The sequence below is a fragment of the Octopus sinensis genome, linkage group LG7 (assembly GCF_006345805.1).
Source record: "Octopus sinensis linkage group LG7, ASM634580v1, whole genome shotgun sequence".
NCBI classification, from domain to species: domain Eukaryota; kingdom Metazoa; phylum Mollusca; class Cephalopoda; order Octopoda; family Octopodidae; genus Octopus; species Octopus sinensis.
The window spans coordinates 3,520,732-3,540,657 of NC_043003.1; the positions used below are offsets into that span (position 1 = coordinate 3,520,732).

Genomic DNA, 19,926 nt, shown 5'->3' on the forward strand with positions numbered 1-19,926 from the left:
CTCTTTCCTCCATTTTTACTTTGTCGACTCAAAGTAGTTGGTTACTTTATGTAGTGGCTTATTTCTTTGCAAGTATTCGACTGTGACCGAATAAATAAGGTAAACTACATTCCTAATCTTCCTTCGTTGTTTCCCATCGATGCCGATCCAACATGCCTAGCGTCATCGCCTACACCTGACAACTCACACCCATTCCTCAACTTAACATTCCGCTGCAGATGTGAAGAGGCCACTGTGAGAATTCATCAGAAATTGTTAGATCTAACCCTAGCAGTGTGTTCGGAGGCACAGTTCACATACATCTTCTTGTCAAATGCTTAACCCTTTTGTTACTGTATTTATTTTGAGATGTTCTGTGTTTCTTTCAATTAATTTTAAATATAACAAAGCATTTAGTAAAATAATTTATTATTAAGTTAGTGTTAGGAACATAAATTGTGACTAAAATTTGGTGGAAGATTTTAATTCAAGACTTATGAAAACAAGACGTTTGTACTAAGAGCCAGAGCTGGTTTCAGCCAGGTTGGTATCGAAAGATTTGAACACCTTAGATTATCAATGAAATACTGGTCTTCACTACCCATGATATTTATAATGGACCAACTGACCTGTTATTGCCACAACTTAGAAGTTTCTTGTCCACAGTTAATATAATAGAACTATCCACACCACAGTGGACAGAAAATGGCTGCATATTTTCAGGAATTGGCACAGCTGATGGAGAAAGACAGCTCTCCTGGGTAGTTAAACCAAGACGACCTGAGAAAGGCAAAACAAAGAATGAAATGAAGAAATGGTAAAAAGGCAAAAAAGTCAAAAGACAGAATGATGGTCAATGAGTGAATAATTAGTACATCAGTTGATCACTTGTAAAAAATACTAAACGCATATATGTAGCATCTATGTCATCATCATCATCATCATCATCGTTTAACGTCCGTTCTCCATGCTAGCATGGGTTGGACGGTTCGACCGGGGATCTGGGAAGCCAGAAGGCTGCACCAGGCTCCAGTCTGATCTGGCGGTGTTTCTACAGCTGGATGCCCTTCCTAACGCCAACCACTCCGTGAGTGTAGCGGGTGCTTTTTACATGCCACCTGCACAGGTGCCAGGCGAGGCTGGCAACGGCCACGGTCGGATTGGTGCATTTTACGTGCCACCGGCACGGAAGTCAGTCGAGGCGATGCTGGCATCAGCCACGATTCGGATAGTGCTTTTTACGTACCACCAGTCCAGGGGTCCTGGCAACTGCCGGATGCCAGTCATAGGATTGGTTCAATTTCGATTTCACTTGCCCCAACAGGTCTTCGCAAGCCAAACACACACATCATCAACGATGATGATGAAGATGGTGACATGTGTGTGTGTGTTTACAATATATAGAGAGACATATGTAGACATATATCATCCTCATCATCATTTTAACGTCCACTTTTACCTGTTTGCATGGGTTGGACTGAGTTTATTGAGGTAGATTGTCTACGGCCAAATGCCTTTCCTGTCCCCAACCCTTACCTGTTTCTAAATAAGGTAATATTCCCCCATGGCCAGGCATGTTCTCGCAGAATATTGGTATTGAACGATTCTCCATGTATGGCAGAAACAATCATACAATGTCAAGACAAGGACACACACACACACACAACAAGCTTCTTTCAGTTTCCATCAACAAAAAAAATCCACTCACAAAGTTTTGGTTGGTCCAGGGCTGTAGTAGAAGGTACTTGCCCTTGCATCATCATCATCATCATCATCACTGTTGTTTAATGTCCATTTTTCATGCTGGCATGGGTTGGACGGTTTGACTGAGGACTGGTGAAGCAGAAGACTGTACCAGGCTCCAATCTGTTCTGGCAAAGATTCTACACCTGGATGCCTTTCTTAACACCATATATATATATATAATATATATATATATATATATATATATATATATATATATATATATATATATATATATATATATATATATATATATATGTATATATATATATATATATATGCCAGTACTGCCTGACTGGCACGTAAAAGCACCCACTACACTCTCGGAGTGGTTGGCATTAGGAAGGGCATCCAGCTGTAGAAACTTTACCAAATCAGATTGGAGCCTGGTGCAGCCAAATTGTCCAACCCATGCTAGCATGGAAAGCAGACGTTAAACAACGACAACGATGATGATGATGATGATATATATATATATGTGGTTTGATGCTTGGGAAAGTTATAAAGTCTTTTTACATTTCGAGTCTCTGCTCTTCAACAGAAAGGAATAAGAGAAAATAAACAGAGAGAGAATAAAAAGATTGTGGATTTAGCAATCAATCATATACACACATACGCATAGGGGTACATATGCACACACATGTGTGTGTGTATGGGGAAAGAGAGAGAGAGAGAGAGGAGAGAGAGAGAGAGAGAGAGAGAGAGAGAGAATTCTCTGTTAATGTCACTTACCGTTATCTCCACGTCCCCAAGCAAATACTTCATGTTCATTGGTCACTGCTAAAACATGTGATGCACCACATGACACCTGCATCACTTCATAACCCAGAAGAGCTTCCACTATCTTTGCCTGGGGCACAGAGAAAGAAAGGGTAAACAAGATATTAGAGATGCTACAGCGGTAGCGGAGCAGATGATGATGAGAATGGTGACAGCATTGACCACCACCACTGTTGAGGACACCACTACCACGACCACCATCATCACCCACCCTCCACCTCCTCCTCCTCCTCATCATCATCATTTTAGTATATATTTCTTTATTGCCCACAAGGGGCTAAACACAGAGGGGACAAACAAGGACAGACAAAGGGACTGAGTCAATTATATCGACCCCAGTGCGTAACTGGTACTTTCTTTATCGACCCCGGAAGGATGAAAGGCAAAGTCGACCTCAGCGGAATTTGAACTCAGAACATAGCGACAGACGAAATACTGCAGAGCATTTCGCCCGGCGTGCTAACGATTCTGCCAGCTTGCCGCTATCATCATTTTAGTATAGAGAAGCTATTACTGTGTAGTCGTTATCATGACACGTGTAACGATGGTAAGGAGTCCCAGGTAATTAAAAAAAACAGAAGGTCTGTGGAGATTGGAGAAAGATAATTCTGCAACGGCCCCAGGAGGAGGAAAAATGTCAGTGCGAAACGTTCAAGGTTTGTAATTTCTGGGGACATATTCCCAGGCCCTAGAATAATTCAGCAATGACCCCCCCACCCCTAATAATATTCCAATTTACCAAATTTTTCTTTAGAGTAGATCTGAGGTCACTTTACACTGTAAAGATTTTCTAACATGCACTCGGTCACCTCCCTCCGCCTTCCACCCCTCCTCCCATTTTGTTTCTTTGATACTGTCCCTCTCACCTACCCCCCATCTCCCAATCTCTACAGCCCCTTCTCTTCCTTTTATAGCCCCCCCCCCCTGCATCTCTCTTTGTTTGCTTTTTTTGTGCTCCTTCTCATTTGTTATTCAAATTCTCCCCCCTCAACCCTTGTTTCTACTCTTTCTCTCCCTCATCCTCCGTTTCCCTTTATTCTTCTTTCTTCCCTTCTCTCACGTCCTCTAATCACCTTACCCTCCCTTTAAACACATTCACCACCACCACCACCACCACCACCACCACCACCACCACCCTTTCCCCCATCAACTTTTTTGTTCCTTCTCCATTGATTCCTACAGACTGATGGCAGCACAACTGGTCTGTCTGGTGATCCACCGATTATATTGGTGAGAAACAACTTGGATACGGTTCGTCTTCATCGGTCAATAGCAACATTAATTTGTACGAAAGGTGGAACATAACATATATGTGGCAGGGCATGAAAGTCACCACATTCTGACAGATACAGAAGAGGTGGGTTGGTGTGGAGTGGGGTGGGGTGGGGCACTGGACAGATAATACGTCAGAAGAACGATGAAGACAACCACAGAGGTCAGTGGTAGGTGTAATGGTGGTGGTGGTGGGGGTAGAAATCACAGACAAAAACTTGTAGTACATCATCATCATCATCATCGTTTAGCGTCCGCTTTCCATGCTAGCATGGGTTGGACGGTTCAACTGGGGTCTGTGAAGCCAAGAGGCTGCACCCGGCTCCAATCTTGATCTGGCAATGTTTCTACGGCTGGATGCCCTTCCTAACGCCAACCACTCCGTGAGTGTAGTGGGTGCTTTTTACGTGCCACCCGCACAGGTGCCAGACGGAGCTGGCAAACGGCCACGGACGGATGGTGTTTTTTTGTGCCACCGACACAGGTGCCAGACGAGGCTGGCGAACGGCCACGAACGGATGGTGCTTTTTACGTGCCACCCGCACAGGTGCCAGATGAGGCTGGCGAACGGCCACGAACGGATGGTGCTTTTTACGTGCCACCCGCACAGGTGCCAGACGAGGCTGGCGAACGGCCACGAACGGATGGTGCTTTTTACGTGCCACCTGCACAGGTGCCAGACGGAGCTGGCAAACAGACTTCGTTAAATTCAGGGCGGAAAGGGAAACTAAATCAGTCGTTAAAATTACGATACTGATGACACTAGGTTGGTCTTCGTTAGCATCATCATTGTCAGAGTCCTCTTCTCCTCCTCACCGCCACCAGCACCACCACTACCACTACCACCAGCATTATTATTATTCAGCATCTGCTTTTCCATACTGGTATGTGTTGGCTGGTTTAGCAGGGGCCGGTAGGGCAGGAGCCACACTAGGTTCCTTTGTCTGATTTGGAGTGGTTTCTACCGCTGGAGGCCCTCCCCCCTCTATAACATTATACTCAGTATTAAAGAGCTGTTCTTCACTCCTGCTCCAGAGCGTCGGCTGCGGGGTCATTCCGAAAAGCTCTATCTGTGACGATTCCATCTCAATCGAAGGAGAGGGGCTTTCTCTGTCCGGGTTGCGGATCCATGGAACAAGCTGCCAGACGAGATGGTGAAGATGCCGACGACCGCTTTGTTCAAAGTCTCCCTTGACCTCAAGTGGCCTGAACTCTTTACATGAACACCACCCTGTACATAACTCCATGTCCCCCTACATGGCCTTGCTTTTTGCTTTTTGAGCCAAAAAATTTACTAACTAACTAACAAATATATAATACACTAGGCACTAATATATATTATAGTACTTTACAACACTAGTTACTAATGTGTACCAGAACACTAATGTTTAATATTATAACAAGCTGACAGAATCGGTAGAGCACCAGAACAAATGCTTCGTGGTATTTCTTCTGACCTTATGCTCTGAGTTCAAAAGCTGCAGGGGTCGACCTTGTAAGTATCAATAAAGCACTGGGGTTGATGTAATCGACTTGTCCTGCCTCCCCCTTGAATTTACTGGTCTTCTGCCAAAATTCGAGACCAATACGGAATATAGTACACATCAATGCTTTTAATAGCGATTACAGCAGTGCACACATTACTTATCTGCAGTCAGTCGTTGCAACCAGGACTGTTCATGGCTTTGGCATGACTCGATCAGCTTTCTCCATAATGGTCAATTTTTAGCTCAGGTTTGCCATTTATTATGGATCAATTTCTTTCCACTTCAAGTTCCCTTTTTGCCGTGTCTTTGAATCTCAGTCTAGGTCTTCCATGGTTTCTTTACCCTCTTTGCATTGTTGGGAGTAAGGAACTCTCTTTTACTCTTTTACTTGTTTCAGTCATTTGACTGTGGCCATGCTGGAGCATGCCTTTAGTCGAGCAACTCGACCCCGGGACTTATTCTTTTGTAAGCCCAGTACTTATTCTATCGGTCTCTTTTGCTGAGCCGCTAAGTAACGGGGACATAAACACACCAGCATCGGTTGTCAAGCAATGCTAGGGGGACAAACACAGACACGCATATATATATATATAATGAACTTTAGGCCTCACTGAGGAAATGACCAGAGACCGAGACCTTTGGAAATATTCTGTACGTGAGAAGACCAGGCAGGACAAGTGAGCCCAGCCCACTTATGAATGCCTTTCCTCCCTTGGACACAAAGACCGGTTGAGGCAAGCGAAGTCGATATAGAACCTCATCCGACGACAGACACCCATGCCAACCCCCCATGCTTGCGAAGACATGTTGGGGCAAGCGAAATCGAAATCGAAACCGAATTGAACCAGCCAGGATCCCTGGCCTGGTGGTACGTAAAAAGCACTATCCGACTCGTGGCCGTGGCACGTAAAATACTCCAATGCGACCGTACGACAGGCACCCATGCCAACCCCCTTTGCTTGTGAAGACATGTTGGGGCAAGCGAAATCGAAATCGAATTGAACCAGCCAGGATCCCTGGTCTGGTGGTACGTAAAAAGCACTATCCGACTCGTGGCCGTGGCACGTAAAATACTCCAATGCGACCGTACGACAGGCACCCATGCCAACCCCCTTTGCTTGTGAAGACATGTTGGGGCAAGCGAAATCGAAATCGAATTGAACCAGCCAGGATCCCTGGTCTGGTGGTACGTAAAAAGCACTATCCGACTCGTGGCCGATGCCAGCACCGCCTCGAGTGGCTTCCGTGCCGGTGGCACATAAAATACACCAATCTGACCGTGGCCGTTGCCAGCCCCGCCTGGCACCTGTGCAGGTGGCACGTAAAAAGCACCCACTACACTCACGGAGTGGTTGGCGTTAGGAAGGGCATCCAGCTGTAGAAACATTGCCAGATTAGACTGGAGCCTGGTGCAGCCTTCTGGCTTCCCAGAACCCCGGTCGAACCGTCCAACCCATGCTAGCATGGAGAACGGACGTTAAACGACGATGATGATATACATATATATACGACGGGCTTCTTTCAGTTTCCATCTACCAAATCCACTCACAAGGCTTTGGTCAGCCCGGGCTATAGTAGAAGACACTTACCCAAGGTGCCACGCAGTGGGACTGAACCCGGAACCATGTGGTTGGTAAACAAGCTACTTACCACACAGCCACTCCTGCGCCTAATATATATTTTAAGTTTAAGAGCATCTAGATAAATGCGCGCACACACACACACACTCACACAGAGGATGGTGTAAGATGGGTATTGTTACAGGGTATATATTTGTATATGAAATATAAATTTGGCTTTGATTTAAAAACAAAACACATCCACTTAAATTTACTGTAAGAGTAGAATTATAAAAAAAATTTACCATTCTTGGTCAGGTGCCTATGTGTATATAGTAGTGATACTCACATTGTAACCTCTGAATATATACATAGGTATACAAATGTATACATATCTCACACTTTCCCCCCACCCCTTCTCTCTCTCTGTGGCGGGGCAATAGACATTACTGTTGCCCAGGTGACCAAATTAGCAGTGGAGGAGGATGTTCTGAAAGCCTAGTTGCTAGAATAAGAACTGATTAGAGAAAGTTTGGAGAGCTATTACTTCTGTTGATAACAAAAGGTCTCCGTCTCACAGTAAAAGGTAGATTATACGATGCTGTGTGTGAACGGCAGTGATTGAGACAGGGTCCCTGAATGGGGTCGAGACACATGCAGGGGTTAGAAAGAAATGAAATGAATATGCTCCATTGGTTGGTGCAGCATCAGTGCACTTGCACAACAAAAGTGTGCTGAGAGAAAAAATTGGGCCTTTGCGGCATCAGATGTCGTGTGCAAGAGAGAAGACACTGCATTCCCTTCTTCCTCATCTCTAACCATTTGTCTCTCTCTCAAGAAATTACTCACCAACCTTTCCCAATTCTCTCTTGTATTCACCTTCTGGTACGTTGAGGGAACGCACCCATTTCACCCCCGTCATCTGTTCTCCTTTTGCAGCTGGACCAGCCATGTCTATCCTCAACAGTAAGACACATGCCTGTTCCCGTCCCCCTATCATACTGTGGTCTCTCAATGCTTGGCACAAAGCCACCTCCCTCAATACTGCATCCCCGCCCAGTCAAGGGGTCTTGTCTTGGGAGTTACTTGATGACTTCACAACCCCCCCCCCAGTACTTCCTGTAAAGGGGCTGACATTAGAAAGGGCATCCAGCTGTAGAAAACATTCAAACCAAGAAGCGTGATCCACTCAAACTGTCCAACCCATGCCAGCTAGGGAGACGGGTGTTAAATGATAATGGTTATGTGTGTGTGTGTGTGTGTGTATTTCTTTACTACCCACAAGGGGCTAAACACAGAGGGGACAAATAAGGACATACGAATGGATTAAGTCGATTACATCTACCCCAGTGCGTAACTGGTACTTAATTTATCGACCCTGAAAGGATGAAAGGCAAAGTCGACCTCAGCGGAATTTGATCTCAGAATGTAAAGACAGACGAAATGCCACTAAGCATTTTGCCCGGCTTGCTAACGATTCTGCCAGTTCACCGCCGTGTGTGTCTATACATACACACACACACACAATGTAAACATAAATATATATATAAACATAAACATATGTAATATGTATATATACATATATACATACATATACATCTATAAACATACATACATATACATCTATATACATACATACATACATATACATCTATATACATTTAGGAATTTGTGCTGCGAGATTCCTGATGTGAAACTGTGTGTTCAAACAGATCTTGTTATATTTCAGGATGGTCTTCTTTTTCTCCTTTTCGCCAAATAAACACACGAACGATATATTCGTTCTTCACTCGTTTACTTGTTTATTACTCTTCTTATTTTAACTGATATCCATTGTATCCGGAAATCTTGGACCTCTTCAGCGACACTTTCCATCCTCTTGGACTAAGCAGAGCAAGTGCACACACGAGGATGGAAGGTATCGCTGAAGAGGTCACAGATGTGTGACAAAAGATTTCCGGACAATGGACATGAATTAGGATAAGAACAGTAATAAACGAGTGAAGAACAAATATATAATGCGAATATAAAACTGACCATCCTGAAATACAACTACATATATATACAATTGTATGTGTTTCTTTCCCAAAGTATTTCACGTACTTCTTTATTTCTAATTAGACATTTTCATAATTTCATTTATCAAAATAAATTCTTCAGTTCTCCTCCTTGAACTTTTCAACAAAAGCCTATATTTAATTTGATGTTGAGACTGTTTGGTCTTCATATTGTTGCTCTCTTATAGAATGCATGCCAGTTCTACATACATACATACACACACACACACACACACACACACATATATATATATATATATTATATATATATATATATATAAGAGCGATGACCACTAAGTGGACATCCATTATGCTAGAGGTACACCCCATATGGTCTGACCATAGTGATCAAACCATATGGGGGTCTACCTCTAGCATAATGGATGTCCACTTAGTGGTCATCCCCCCTTATATGCAATATAATTTTTCTGAATCTTCAGATTTTTCTATATGCTACGCCACTGGTTTTAAATTGATATTAATCAAATTAATATTCAATTTTTCACCCTTATTATTTAAATTTATATATATATAATATTTATTTGTAGTATATTCAACCAGCAAACATGCTAACAAGCCTTTCACACAGATATTAATGTGGTTTGCGTTTGGCTGAATGTCTGTAGATCAGATTCTTTTCATTGTATCAACTGCTGGCCGTGAACTGGAGCTGTCAAAGTTAACAGGAGAGGTCGTCATTGTGGTGGTGGTGGTGGTGAGTGAGATCGTGTGACAATCACTACATGTCAGCTACTGGGGCTGCAACTTGAGCTCAACCTGCAAAAAATAGCAGCCAAATCTCAAATCACATGTTACTGTCCTAAAAAGAGGGACAGTTTGGACAATGCAATCCCTAATATACAAAGATATGGCCGGAGCACTTTAGGTGATTGGTTTACTGTATTAAAAATGCCAGGGGTTGAAGCAATAAAAGCAGAGGGTCCAGCTGTGGAGATTAGTACAGGTGTGGCTAATAAGGGAGATAAGGACAGGTGTAAATGTTGGTCTCAAATGTTGGCACAAGGCCAGCAATTTTAGGGGAGGGGTAAGCTAGTTACATTGACCCCACTGTTCAACTGGTACTTATTTTATTGACCCCAAAAAGGATAAGAGGCAAAGTTAACTTCAGTGGAATTTGAAGTACATTGCTCAGCATGCTAACGATTCTACTGGCTTATCACCTGACAGGTGTGAATATTGAGACAGAGTAGTACAGGTGTGGTTTGTAAAGGAGTTAAGGATAGGTTTCATAAAGAGCCACCACTCCTCTCATACACTGGATCTCATATGAGACTTGTTTTGGTTTGGTTTCTATAACTTACTGCAGGGAAGGCATGGTAGGAGTGGTGTTTTCTCTTGTGACATCAGTATAGGTGTGTGGAGTACTTTGTTCAAATCTGCATAGAGAGTACCTCAGTAATGGGAAACATACTTTTACTGAGATTCTTTGATTGAAGATTGGTGGGGAAGGGGAGTGGGGTGAGGTGGGGGTAGGGGTGAGTGAAAGGGGTAAGGGTTGGATGGTAGAGACGAGAGTCATTAAGGGGGGGAGATGCAAAGGGAATGTTGGGTAACTGCAGAAGTGAACGTAGCAAAAGCAAGGGGTAGGGAGTACCGAAAATGTTGGTGTAATATCAAACCCCCAAAGTCAAAAACTTGGTAGAAATCCTCATTTGGTGGATGCCGCTGATGGTGGTGGTGGTGGTGGTAGTCATGGAGACATGATACTGAAAGAAGATGATATTTTGTGAAGATTATAAATGCGAGAAGAGTATCTGGAACTCACATGAGTAACATCATTAAAGTTGCCATGTCCCAGACAACCATTGGCACCACTTCCCAGAGTCATTAGAATCCTCGATCTGTAAAAGACAATTGATGATGACAATGATGATGATGATGATGATAATAATAATAACAATAACAATAATAATAATAATGATAATAATAAATGATTTAGAGCCTCCGTTTCTGGTTTTTTCTTTTAAACCGGAAATGGAGGCTCTAATCTGTGCTGTCCAAGAGCAAACACTAAGAACAAACTGCATAAAATACAGAATAGACAACACAGCAGAAAGTGATAAGTGCAGAATCTTTGGGCAAAACGGTGAAACCGTATGGCATATTACCAGCCGATGTAGCCACTAGCCCAGAAGGAATATAAGAGAAGCCACAACAATATAGCCAGGCTTGTCCATTGGACACTTTGCAACAAGTATGGACTTGACAGAGGAAAAGATTGGTACGACCACAAACCCGAATGCATCGTCGAAAATAGAAATGCAAAGATCCTGTGGGATTTTATGATTCAGTGCGACCATGAGATAGAGAATAGGAAGCCAGGCATAGTCTTAATTGAGAAAGAAAACAAACTATGCTTGATCATAGACATAGCAAGCCCAGCTGACAACAAGGTATGCGATACGGAAGAAAGAAAAGTCGAGAGATATGACAGGTTAGCTTGGGAGGTTAAGCAGTTGTAGTCGATGAAAAAGGTAGCAGTAGTACCAATAATTGTTGGAGCCCTGGGAACAGTGAGCAAAAATCTCAAGAAGTACGTGTGGAACAAGTAGGGCCTGCAATAAGGGTGGAGCACTTGCAGAAAACAGCACTGCTTGGAACCGCTCGAAATCTCCGGAAGGTGCTCGAAAAATAAGAGGTGTTACCTTAGTTTCTCAATACCTGGCATAAATCCTCCTCTTTTTCCTTAATAACCCCCTTCTCACTTAGTCACAGGGTTTTCCCCCTTTTCTGTCTTGTGGTTTGCCTGGCAACCTTACTAGTGTCAGCGCCACAAAAAAAGGGCAAACTGTAAAGAGATTGGTGTTAAGAAGGGCATCCAGCTGGAGAAACCCCGTCAAAGATGAAACTGGGGTTAGGTGCAGCCTTGCAGTTTGCCAGATCCAGTCAAATTGTTCAGCCCAGACCAGCAAGGAAGACAAATGTTATAGGATGATGACAACGATGATGATGATGACAACGATGATGATGATGATGATGATGATATAATGAACTAACCTGTCAAACAGGCAGCAAAAAGATCTCCGCAAGAAACATGTTGAATTGTGACGGCCGCTTGACCTTCCAGGTATCTTGGTATAAAAGCAGGGCTAGAATTCTCTACAGTTCCAGGTAAGACACTGTCAGTTGTAATTCCTGTACTCTGAAAGTTGAAGAACAATGGACGGTGGTCTCATTGAAGATTAAAGATCTTTCACAATGTTTCACTCGAGACAGAAGGGAGAGACTGATATTTAGGTGACTTAATTAGTATTCAAAAATAACCAGTAATTAGCTAGGGTCTGGTGAGTGGCATGCTTAGATAAGTATTGTCATATAAATAATAAAGCTGGGTGTTGAGGTCATCCCTATATATATATATTGCGTTAGCATGATTATCTGGTGTCACTCTTAAAGGTGTGTCCTGCCAGCCATAAATAGTTTGTTCATGTGTAGACATTACTCAATGATATTGTATTTGGCAAGACTCTATGTTTCAGCAATTAAATGACTGCTCCCTTTGTTCTCCGCTTGATTATAATGTGTTTGTGTGTGTGTGTGTGTGTACGTATACATGATGCACACAGTTTTGGTGTAGACGCAAGGTCTTGATAATGAGAACATTACTATCACAGGTTCAAAAGTCTTTCCTTGAGCCATTGGTTCATACGGCCATTTTCCCGGATTCTGTGACATACATATTCCCCTTACCCTGTACAGGACACCATCACAGGATTACTCCCTGTTGCCAGCTGAGTGGACTGGAGCTATGTGAAATGAAGAGTTTTGCTCAAGAACATAACATGTTGCCCAGTCCAGGAATCGAACCCGCAATCTTACGATCATGAGTCCAACGCCCTAACCACTGGGCCATGTGCTTCCACTATTGTTAGTACAATATAGTATTGTACATGCACATCAGGATATCAGTATGGCAGAGTATTCGCTCTGGTATAGAATAGTATTAGAATGGTATAGTAGTCTGCTAGTATAATAGAACACTGTGCTGGTGGCACGGGGAAAACCCTCAGTACACTCTGTAAAGTGGATGTCATTAGGAAGGGCATCTGGCCATAGAAACCAAGCCAAAGCCGACACAGGAACTCAATGTGGCCTTATGGCTCACCAGATCCTGTTGAACTGTCCGACCCATGCCAGCATAGAAGATAGACATCAAACGATGATGATGATGATGATGATAAAATATTAGCATAGAAAGTGTGATTTATAAAAGGTTGTATAGTGAAGTTTAGAGAAAGGGTTTGATAGAAGAAGGTGGTGAGTTTCCACGAAAATCATAATTCAATTATTTAAAATATTAAGTTAAAAGTCGGGAAATTTTGGGGGAAAAGAAATTGTTCATTTTTAGTGTTTTAATTTTGTAGTTGATAAAGAAATCATTTTAGGGAGTGGTGATTAATGGAGATTTGTTAAGATTAATTACTTTCAAGTTTGAGTAAATAAACAACTTAATCTTTCAAGGTGTTTCCTTAAAGTATAGCAAGAATGGTGTTTGAAAATATATTGAATTCTAAGAAAATGATAAGGAGTGCAGGAGATTATGTAAGTGGGGGGTAAAAGTATTAGTGTTAATAATGCTTTAAAATCTTGGCACAACGCCAGCAATTTTCGAGGGAGGGGGGCAAGTAGATTACATTGACCTCAGTGCTCAGCTGGTATTTATGTTATTGACCCCGAGAGATTGGAAGGCAAAGTTGACCTTGGCAGAATTTGAACTCAGAACATAAAGATGGTTGAAATGCCGCTAAGCATTTGGCACAATATGCTAAGCATTCTGGCAGCTCACTGGCTTTGTTAGTGTTAATAATAATAATAATGGTAATAATGAAATGTCAGCAGGCTGTTGACATTGAGAAACTATCAGCTATAATACCATGCCAAATGTTTATAATAAACCTTACCTCCCAAACAAATAATCGACCACTTTTAGTGACAGCGGCTTTCTGGGTTCTTCCTGCTGCCACTTGAATGACTTGGGTGTCACAACTTGGCAGAGTTAATTTCAGTGGTTGTGGAATGCCACCTCCCCAACAATACACACAGCTTGCAGCCTGAGATTTCTCTGAGAGAGTATCTTAATAAACAAACAAACAACTACAACAATCACAAAATATTCAATGTGTCTTTTGACAAATCTATTTTTCAGTTTATTAAAAAAATATTTCTAGAGCAACAATCCCATATCTTCCTGGCCTTTACAGTTGAATCGAAGGAAATTGAACAATGGTCAATGTTCAGAAAAGTACGAAGTAGAAAAGGTTTGTTGACTGAAGAGTGGCTATAGGCGCAGGAGTGGCTGTGTGGTAAGTAGCTTGCTAACCAACCACACGGTTCCGGGCTCAGTCCCACTGCATGGCACCTTGGGCAAGTGTCTTCTGCTATAGCCCCGGGCCGACCAATGCCTTGTGAGTGGATTTGGTAGACGGAAACTGAAAGAAGCCTGTCGTATATATGTATATATATATATGTGTGTGTATGTGTTTGTGTATCTGTGTTTGTCCCCCTAGCATTGCTTGACAACCGATGCTGGTGTGTTTACGTCCCCGTCACTTAGCGGTTCGGCAAAAGAGACTGATAGAATAAGTACTGGGCTTACAAAGAATAAGTCCCGGGGTCGATTTGCTCGACTAAAAGGCGGTGCTCCAGCATGGCCGCAGTCAAATGACTGAAACAAGTAAAAGAGTAACTTAGTTTGATGTCAGGAAGAGAAAATATTTAAGATTAAGGACAGAGTCTTTTGTCAGAGCAAGATAGGAACTCGACTTCCTGTATCCCTGACACAACCTTCAAATGTCCGGTTCCAGCAACAGGGTTCTCTCTACTCACTGCAGCTGGAGCATTTTTAATAATTGGATCTCAACATAAGAATAACAATGCAAACCTTCCCACGACCAGTCTTGAATAAAACCATTTCATTACTTGTTCTTCGTCTATTCTTCTTCTTAATTGCCAGGATAGCATTAGATAAGTTGATTGTAATAAATGCAACAATATTGTAAAAATAGATTTATGAAGTTGGGCCTTTATTCAACCCTGGAAAACATCAATACATCTATTTCCTCTCCATTAACAATCATTCTGTTAGTGCCCCAGATGAATTGAAATACAGGGAACCAGGGCTTTTATTTCAACAACAACAACAACACAAACAACCTTTAATTGACTCACAACGACGAGTGACAACTCTTGATATTCAATAAGGCGATGGTGGTGGTGGTGGTGGTGCTGTGTGTGGTGGTGGTGGCTTTCTTTAGCAATCCTTAGAAATGGTTGATTGTTTTTAATGATCTAAACATCTTCCAAATATTTATCCTGGCTGATATCACTATTGATGTAACAACACAGTGCGATCAGACAGACAGGCACACACACACACACACACACACTCACACACACACACTCACACACACACACATGCACACACACACACACACTCACACACACACACACACTCACACACACACGCACGCACGCACACACACATGCAGAGACAAATACACTTAGATACACATTAGCACACGCAGACAGATACACACATACAAGCATATTTTCTCTCAGCCACTCGTCTCTCTCTCCCCCTCACTCACTCTCTCTCTCTCTCTCTCACTTTCACTCTTCCGCATTGCTTTCCCCCTCCCCTTCTCCATATCTGACATTTCATTTCTCCTCCCACTCTCCTCACCCTCACCCTTTGCTTTTTACATTCCCACTTAACCCTCCTAGCCTTCACTCAATCACTCTCACTCATTAAACAAAGTACTCTTTAATCAAGTATTCTTTAATCAAGTGCATAAACATAAGCAAGACTTCTTTACCAACGGATTAACAAACTGGTGGAATACCTGGGTACTGCCCTCTGCTGTCGGGGTGTTATTTGTGAATTTGATGTGGGTGGAAAATGAAAATATCTTTCTAGGGCTGCATGTAAAAAAATGATTAAAAACACTCACAAACAATTAACAGAAACGAGCGTGGTCGATGCCAGTACCACCTGACTGGTCCCTGTGCTGGTGGCACATAAAAGCACCCACTACACTCACGGAGTGGTTGGCATTAGGAAGGGCATCCAGCTGTAGAAACATTGCCAGATAAGATTGGAGCCTGGTGCAGCCTCCTGGCTCGCCAGTCCTCAGTCAAACCGTCCAACCCATGCCAGCATGGAAAGTGGACGTTAAACGATTATGATGATGATGATAATGATTTATTTACTGAGTACAGTTTTTTTTGTGTTGGTTTTGGATGAAAAATAACAACAGCAATTACACACCAGGAAAGACACACTACTGGGGTCTAAGATGATCTAACTGGTGAACAGCAATCTGTAGCTGGTCCAGCACAACTGGAAAATAATCACACTATAGTCATGACGACAAAAACCTGTCTTCTAACCGTCATGAGAATGGAGATGTCAAGCAGCTGCCTCTGGAAGCAGCTTTCTCCCATTCTGGAGTTGCTGCCACAAAGCACATCTTTATATAAGAAAGTTCTAGAAAGTTGAGTAATGTGATGGCTTGACACTGACTGGTCAGTTAATTGGCCGATCATGTGAAACAACAGTGATTTAGCTGTGATGTTTACTCGGCTATCCAGCAATTTGGTTTCACATCTGCTACACCTCCATGCTGTACATTGCAGATTCTGTAAGGTACCCCACCTACCAAACTACAACCCATCATTTCTGGCTCCTTACCAAAAAAAAAAAAGATCTCCACTAACATTGTGAGAATTCTCCTTTCTTCCTCCAAACATGATGATGATTTTGGAAGCAATTCTCACACAGATATTCTTTATCTTCGTTATCCACTTCACATTTAATGTTGCAATGCAAATCCTTGAAATCTTTCTCTTTTCATCCCAAATTCATTTCCCAACTAAGTCACTGCCCTTACAACGTTCCTTTGATTATCCTCAAATCATGCATTTCACAATAGGTACCTTTTTTCCCAAACTCTTCAATCCCGTTCTCTTTGCAGGAATATATCCCATTCTTTGGAAATTGATGCAGGCATGGCTGTGTGGTAAGAAGTTTGCTTTCCAGGTTCAGTCCCATTGCATGGCACCTTGGACAAGTGCCCTCTAGTATAGCCTTGAGCCAACAAAGACTTGTGAGTGGATTTGGTACATGGAAACTGAAAGAAGCCCATTCATCATCATCATCATCATCATCATCATTTAACGTCCGCTTTCCATGCTAGCATGGGTTGGACGGTTCAACTGGGGTCTGGGGAGCCCGAAAGCTGCACCAGTCCAGTCAGATCTGGCAGTGTTTCTACAGCTGGATGCCCTTCCTAACGCCAACCACTCCGAGAGTGTAGTGGGTGATTTTATGTGCCACCGACACAGGTGCCAGACGAGGCTGGCAAACGGCCACGCTCGGATGGTGTTTTTTATGTGCCACCGACACAGGTGCCAGACGAGGCTGGCAGACGGCCACGCTCGGATGGTGTTTTTTATGTGCCACCGACACAGGTGCCAGATGAGGCTGGCAAACGGCCACGATCGGATGGTGCTTGTTACGTGCCCACAGCACGGAGGCCAGTCGATGCGGTACTGGCTACGGCCACGTTCGGATGGTTTTATTGTGTGCCACGTGCCACCAGCACTGGTACCACAAAGATACAAATTCCATTGATGTTCATCTATTTTGATTTGTTTTGATTTGATTTTCACTTGCCTCAACAGGTCTTCACAAGTGTCACAAGAAGGAAGGTATGCACAGGTGGACTGACTACGTCCCAGGTAGGGGCCATGGGTTATGGCCTGACTAGTCTTGCCGGGTCTTCGGATGGTGTTTTTATGTGCCACCGACACAGGTGCCAGATGAGGCTGGCGAACGGCCACGACCGGCATTGTTTATATATATTTATGTGTGTGCATGTGTGTGTGTGTGTTTGTGTGTTTGTCCGCGCTTGCTGCTTGACAACTGGTGTTGGTGTGTTTACATCCCTGTAACTTAGTGGTTTGGCAAAAGAGACCGATAGAATAAGTACGAAGCTTAAAACGAAAATAAGGATTGGGTTCAATTCGTTGGACAAAAATTCCTCAAGACGTTGCTCCAGCATGGCTGCAGTCTAATGATTGAAACAAGTAAAAGGTAATGTGTGCCATTGCCACCACAAAAGGTGCCGCCATCCGATGTTGCCTTTTTATCAATCTGTTACACACACATCTCTCTAACAGCCCAAGGCTGATGCTGGTGGCTGTCATCAATGAGCTTCTGCAGCATCTTGACAATGATGACAACAACGACACCACCACCACCACCACCACCACCACCACCACCACCACCACACCACCACCAACAACAAGTGACAATATCAATATTGCTACAACCCCCCCCACCACCACAATCTCTGCAGATTCCACCATCACCATAGCAACTACCACAACAACAACAACAACAACATACATGACCCTCACCGCTACTACTACCACTACTACTACCATACTCTAACCAGTACAGTCACTACCGTTTCACTAAGAAGCCAACAGGGGGCAGTTATGAAGTCGCTCAATCAAATAGAATGGAAGACGTTATGAGACCTACCTCTGTTTGTGATGTTATTGCCTCCTCTCACCGACTGCCTGTTCCGTGCTGAAGGCTGAATACTGGACAATGGTCTTTGTACCCTGGTAGAGAGAGACAACACATGGTATTGTTATTGCAGTAGTTGTTAGACTCAGAGTTGGTGCCACATAAGAAGCACCCAGTACACTCTGTAAAGTGGTTGGCGTTAGGAAGAGCATCCGGCCATAGAAATCCTGCAAGAACAGACAAGAGTGCCTGGTGTGGGTCTTGCCCTTACCAGCTCCATTTTGGCAGACCACTAAAATGGGCACCAGAACAGTAGTGAGGCCATTAAGTAGCATGCAAGACAAGGCTCAGAAGGAAGGGAGAGACGATTGAAGGCACAAGAAAGGGGTCAATGGTGGAAAGTGGTATGGGAAAGGATAATAATGAAAAGAAGAGATGGAGTTTAACAGGAAATGGTTCTTGGGAGAGGGGGAGGTAACTGGTAGCTCAAAAGAGAAGATGAAATATGTCCTGATTTAGCTCTCAAAAAGTTATATACTGAAAAACTTTTTCCAAAACTGAATAACTTTTCCCACCTACCATTTTACTGTAGCCAAATTAGGGAATCGTTCACTCTTCTCTGTGAAATGATATAAACAACTGAAGGTAATTGAACCTGAGGATTAACTAAACTGTTTTTGTATGTGTTATGAGTTATATAAGACATATAAAGTTTAACTTTGAAACATATGTAGTCTTTATTTATTTTTTCCGTTCTTTACATTCTGATTTATATTCACAGACTTAGCAATTTTCGTTGCTAAACTGTAAGTTGTATGGTAGCTTATTGAAACCTTATTGAAATTTGCATTGACAAAGTATATAACAGAGGACAGTTATTAAACTTTCTTTATCACATACTATCTACTTTTTGTCATCTACCCAAGCTGTGTACATGCTTGATGCTTACTAGCTTTCTGTACCAGGATCTTTTCAAATAGCACCACCCTGTAAAAATCATGCCAAAACTAACTTTGCTTGTGCTGGTGTCACGTAGAAAGCACTGAGCCCACTCTGCGGAGTGGCTGGTGTTCAGGAAGGGCATCCAGCTGTAAAGTCCCTGCCAAAACAAACACAGTAGCCTAGGGTAGTTTTCCTACGTGGTCAGCTCCTGTGAACCGTCCTACCCGTGCATGCACGGAAGATGGATGTTAGACAATGATGATGATGATGATGATGATACATAGGAACTGCTTCACCTTCCCAATCTTTTCCAGGCTACTTTACTCAGTCTGTCCCCTTTTTTCCCCTACAACTACAAAATATCCTTTACTCCCCTCCCAACTTGTGCACCGTCTCCTCCACATCTCTCTGCTTCCCAGACTCACTACATAAACACTTCACCTGAGCTACGCTGCATCCCTCAGGAAACCTTTGCACCTTATTTTTCACAACAGACCTGCAGACATCTTATTGACAGGCATTCAAAAAAAAAAACATCCACTGCATCACTC

At 43.0% G+C, this 19,926-nt stretch overlaps 1 protein-coding gene across 1 annotated transcript in view; it reads right to left on the reverse strand.

Annotated features, from left to right (window-relative positions):
* The window catches only part of LOC115214352 (serine/threonine-protein kinase Nek8-like), a 50,354-nt gene that overhangs the window by 5,820 nt on the left and 24,608 nt on the right, over positions 1 to 19,926 (reverse strand). Inside the window, 7 exon segments of the mRNA XM_029783547.2 lie at positions 609 to 759; positions 2,455 to 2,572; positions 10,664 to 10,733; positions 11,593 to 11,595; positions 11,892 to 12,040; positions 13,800 to 13,972; positions 18,446 to 18,528. Of these exon segments, the coding sequence (XP_029639407.1) occupies positions 609 to 759; positions 2,455 to 2,572; positions 10,664 to 10,733; positions 11,593 to 11,595; positions 11,892 to 12,040; positions 13,800 to 13,972; positions 18,446 to 18,528 (747 nt within the window).